Source organism: Monoraphidium neglectum, assembly GCF_000611645.1.
Source record: "Monoraphidium neglectum strain SAG 48.87 unplaced genomic scaffold scaffold04182, whole genome shotgun sequence".
Classification (NCBI taxonomy): Eukaryota; Viridiplantae; Chlorophyta; class Chlorophyceae; order Sphaeropleales; family Selenastraceae; genus Monoraphidium; species Monoraphidium neglectum.
The window spans coordinates 1-4,914 of NW_014009447.1; the positions used below are offsets into that span (position 1 = coordinate 1).

Consider the following 4,914-nt stretch of genomic DNA (forward strand, 5'->3'; position numbering starts at 1 on the left):
GGGAAGGGCACCCCAAAGGAAGGCGCCGCGCCATCTGATTCAGGAGAGCTCCTCCGAGCCCTCGCCCCCGCCGCCGCCGCCGCCCTCCACGCCGGCCCCGCCCCTGGCGCCCCGGCCAGCGCCGCGGTCGCGCCGCCTCTGCTGCGGCCCGCGCCGTCTGATGCCCAGCTTCAGGCGGCCGCGGCGGAGGTGCAATCGCTGCTGCTGGCCGGCCGCCGCGCCGACGCGCTGCGCGCCGCGTCAGAGGCGGCGCTCTGGCCGGTTGCGCTGCTGATCGCGCACAGCCTGGGGGAGCGGGCGCTCGCGGACGCAGCGGCGCAGATGGCCGAGTCGCAGATGCGCGCGGGCACGCCGCTGCGGACGGCCTGCCTGCTGATGGCCGGCCGCCCCGACCTCGCGGCTCAGCTGGGCGGCGGCGCCGACGCCGGCCGCGAGCCCAGCTTCGCAGGCGCCGGGGGCGGCTTCGGGGCGGCGGCGGCGCCGCCGCCGCCGTACGGCGGCGCGGCGCTGCCGGGTGTGTTCCAGCCGGGGACGCCCGTGAAAGGCGTCAGCAGTGGCGGCGGCGGCGGCGGGCTGGGGGACTGGCGGGAGCACTTGGCGATAGTGGCGGCCAACAGGGTCGCGGGGGACAGCGAGGTGCTGCTGCGGCTGGGGGACAGGCTCTGGGAGGAGGGCGGCCAGGTGGGCGCTGCCCGGGCGTGAGGGGGCCGATTGAAATTGCATGGCTGGGCAGGCGCGGGGAGCGGGGTTGCATGAGCAGGCGGGGCGGCGACGCGGGCGCCCGCGGCTATGTGTTCTGGTCTGCCGGCGACGGCAGTTCGGCCACTTGGACGTCGCCACAGCGCCGAATTGCCGAGCACCTCATCCCGCAGAGCGCCTCGTCCTCCGTGCCTCATAACAACCAAGCCCCTCCCCTCTCCACCCTGCCCACCCCGCGTCATCACCAACTCGCCGCCGCAGCCCGAGGCGGCCCACCTGTGCTACCTAGTCGCCGCGCTGCCCCCCGCGCCCCTCGGCGCCCCGGACGCCCGCTTGGTGCTGCTCGGGGCAGACCACCGCGCACACCCCCGTGCGCTGGGCGCCACGCTGGCGCCGCTGCTGCGGACCGAAGTTTACGAGTGGGCGCGCGCCATGGCGGGTGCGCTGAGCTGGCGGGGCGGGGCCGTGAGGGCGGCGCTCACGCGCAAGGGGGGGCGGGAGGAGGGAGGGGCGGAGAGGGGCCCGCGGGCTCGGTGGTCAGGGCGCAGCTGCGGTCTGCGGGCAGCTGCGGAGGCATGGTCGCCCGACCGGCTATGACACCGCGAGGCCCATAAGCTCGCAGCGCGCCACGCCCCTCGCAGCGCTCTCGCCCGCCCGCGCCGCAGCGCGCAGCCCCGCTTGCCGACGCAGCCCCCAATCCTCAACCCGCGCTCCCTCCCTGCAGGCGACGCGTCGCAGCCGTGGGTGTGCCTGCTGCCCTACAAGCTTGCCCTGGCCTCTGCCTGCGCCGACCTTGGGCTTATCCCTAAAGCAGTGCACTATGCAAACGCCGTCGACGCCGCGCTCCGCGCCCTCGGCGGCGGCGGCCGGCAGGGCACTCCGCCGGCGCTGGTGCCGCTCGCGGCAGCAGCCGAGCAGCTGCGGGACCGGCTGGCGGCGCACGCGGCGGCGCACCAGATCAAGGTGCCATCGAACCAGTCGGCTCTGGGGAAGCTGGGGAGGTTCCTGGATAAGACAATCAATAGCATCATGTGGGGAGCCGACGCGCCCGGCCCGGCCGCGGCGGCGGGGCCCGGCGGGGCCGCGAGTTCGTCGGCGGGCGCGTCTCCGGCGCCGTTCCTGGTGGGTGGCGGCGGCGGCGGCAGCGGCCCGCCGTCGGTCTCGGCGGCGCCGGGGAGCCCGTGGGGGGCAGCTGCGGCAGGCGCGCCGACGCGCAACCAAAGTGTCGGCGCGTTCTTCGGGCTGGGCGGCGGCGCGAGCAGCAGCGGCGGCGCGGGGCACTCGCGCAATACGTCCGTGGACTGGGGTGGCGGCGCGACGCACTACGCGGCCACGTCAGCGCCACCCCACCAGCAGCAGCAGCAGCACACGCACGGCTGGCCTGTGGCGCAGCCGCCGCAGCAGCAGCAGTCCGTACCCCCCCCTGCGCATGGCGGTGGCGGCGGCTGGCTGTCAGCAGTCGGTGGCTTGCTCGGCGGCGGCAAGCAGCCGGCCGCGGGCGGGGGCGGCGGCGGCGGGCCCGCCTCTGCGTCCGCCTCATTCTCTGGCGGAGGGCCCAAGGCGCCTGAAAAGGAGAAGGAAAAGGAGCCAGAGTTTTATTATGATGAGAAACTCAAGCGATGGGTCATCCCCGGGCAGGAGGATGCCGGGCCGGCCGCCCCCCCGCCGCCGCCCCCGATCTTCCCTGCTGTGCCGGCGCCGGCGCCCGCGCCCGCGCATGCGGCGGCGACGGGGGTGGCCGCGGCGCGCAGCTTCCCTGCCCCGCAGGTGCCGGCGATCCCGCACGCGCCGGCCCCGGGCGCGGGCGGGCTGCCGCCTCCCTTTGTCCCCGGCGCGCCCTCGGGTGCCGGCGGCGGCTTTGGCGGCGGCTACGGCTCCGCGTCTCCTTGGCAGCCGGTCGCGGCCGCGCCCGCGGCGCCTTCGTCGCCGCGTGTCCCCTCGGCGCCAAGCAGCAGCAGCCACCACCACTACCAGCAGCAGCAGCAGCAGCAGCAGCAGCAGCAGCTGCAGCAGCCGGTGCACACGCCGCCACCAACACGATTCGGCGGCGCCTCGGGCCCGCGTAGCGCTGGCAGTGCGTCCGGGTCCCCCTACCCTTCCTCGCCCGCCCACCAGCCCACACCATATTCAACGCCGGCGGGCGCCTTTGCCGCGGCCACGCCATCGCCGCCGTCGAGCCAGGCGGCGCGACAGCAGCAGCAGCAGCAGCAGCAGCAGCAGCAGCAGCAGCAGCAGCAGCAGGACGGGTTGCCGCCAGAGGGCCCGCCTGCGCCGCCGAAAGCCGCGTTAGGCACCTATCCAGGTGCGCCAGGCGCCCCCAGCGGCAGCCTCGCGCCTTACGGCGCAGCCGCCGGCTACTGCGTCCCCGAAAGCGGCGTCAGCGCCGCCAGCGCCGCCCCCGGTGTGGCCGTCTACGCGCCGCAGCAGGCGTCCGCCTCCGGCGGCGGTTACGGCGGGTACAGTAGCTACGGCTTCGGCGGCGGCCCCCAGCAGGGCGCGCCGCACGGCGGCGGCGGCGCGGCGTATGCCGGGGCGTACGCCGGCGCGGGTGGCTACGACGCGGCGGCGGCGGCTGCGGGCGGGCCTGCGCCTGTGCTGGAGGCTGCAGTGGATTATCAAGAACTGAGGGAGGTGCAGCTGTGAGCCACGCGGCAGTCACGCGCCACTATGTATGCTTCGGACAGGCAGCGGTTGTGCGCGGCGGGCGAACGGCTGCCTGCTGGGTCGCAGCCGAGTGGGGCGGTCTGGTCGACTGCGCTTCATGGGGCCCGTGGGCGGCGTGGCAGCCGCGCAGGCGCGACGGTCGGCTGGGCAAAGGGCATATGTTCAGTCCGCTTTTCTGGTTGGTAGCGAAGTAGGTTGAGCCAGTGGCCGCCGTCTCTTGTGGATCAGCTGACGAGAGCGGCAGCTGATCAGGCTTAGGATGGGTGATTACCGCCCTACTTAGCGCAGCAAGCTAGTAATGCATCCATGCCTATGGTCACTGCATCACTGTGCATGCATGCGGGCATGGCTGGGTACAAAGCAGCAAACAGCGAAAGAGCGTCTGACGCAAGACGAATGCAATAATTGAGAGCTTGACAGGATATGCAATTTTGCGTTCACCTTCAACAACGCTTAGTCGGGTGACACCAGCGTCGCACTCTCAGCTTTTGATGGCCAAGCAGACATTTGTGTTCTGTGGGCGGCGCTGCAACAGCCGCAGTCGCCAAACCACTGTCACTCAGGGCATGCGCCGCCGACGCGCCGACACTCCTCCTCTTGCGCCCGCTCAAGCGCGCCCGCGGCCGCCGCGAGCCGCGCAGCCATCTGCTCCCCGAGCCGCCCGGTGGTGCATGCGCCCAGGGCGAACGCGTAGCTGCAGCCGGCGCCGCGGTCTTGGGCGATCCGAGGCGCTGCCATCAGCTGCGTGCATGATGCAGCGCGGGCGCGGTGAATTAGCCGGGCAGGTGGAAGCCCCTTCCCCCAAACCCAGACAATTGCCAGCGGCGGTCCGGTGCACAACAAGGTTGATGACCAGGCGTGCATTGTGATGGCCACGCGAACACAAACACAATTTAGAACGGACGCGCAGTCTGTTGCATGGGAAGTGGAGGGCTGATGGGGCGTGCGGTGCGCCCTGTCGTGGCAAGAGATTCCTTTGGATGAGAGGCGCCGCAGCCACGCCGCGCCGCGAACCGCGGCACAACCCCACCTGGGCGAGGGAGCACGGCACGCCTGGCAGCGGCGAGTGCGCGCGGGCCACGGCCTGCCACAGCCGGTGGGCGTCGTGGCGCGAGGCGGGGCGGCGGCGCTGCTGCAGCATGACCTGGTCAAAGATGGCCAGGAGGGTCTGGCGGGGGCGGAGAGGGGAAGAGGGTAATAATTGCGTTAGCGGGACAGGAAGCATGGCAGCCGGACCCGGCAGCTTCCCAGCAGGGGTCCCGCACAAGGGAGAGAGGGCAGACGGGATCGGCAATGCCGGCCGCGCAGGCAGCTGCAAAGGTGCACGCTCGCACAACATGCAGCAGCCGTCACGGCTGCAGATCCAGGATGCGAACCCCGGCCCTGTGAACCCCGTCTTGGGGTGGGGGGGGGCGGGGTGGTCAGGGGTGGGGCTCACCAGTTGGTGGGCGGCAAGGGGGCAGCGCCAGGTGGCGCGCATGAGGGTCGACAACTTAGAGGCCAGCTCTGGGGGCACCAGCGCGCCGTCGCCCTGCCGCCTGTGACCAGAAC

General features: G+C 73.0%; 2 protein-coding genes across 2 annotated transcripts; one reads left to right on the top strand and one right to left on the bottom strand.

Moving 5' to 3' along the window:
• Positions 1–321: 321 nt before the first annotated feature.
• MNEG_13990 (hypothetical protein) lies at positions 322–3,342 on the top strand (the record flags this gene model as incomplete). Its single annotated transcript, XM_014037537.1, has 3 exons — positions 322–681; positions 961–1,138; positions 1,424–3,342. 3 exons carry the CDS (start codon positions 322–324, stop codon positions 3,340–3,342), a joined length of 2,457 nt encoding a protein of 818 aa, XP_013892991.1.
• A 576-nt stretch (positions 3,343–3,918) lies between these two features.
• On the bottom strand, positions 3,919–4,104 carry MNEG_13991 (hypothetical protein; the record flags this gene model as incomplete). Its single annotated transcript, XM_014037538.1, has 1 exon — positions 3,919–4,104. A coding segment is annotated over one exon (186 nt), but the record flags the coding sequence as incomplete, so codon positions are not given.
• Between the last annotated feature and the right edge of the window lie 810 nt (positions 4,105–4,914).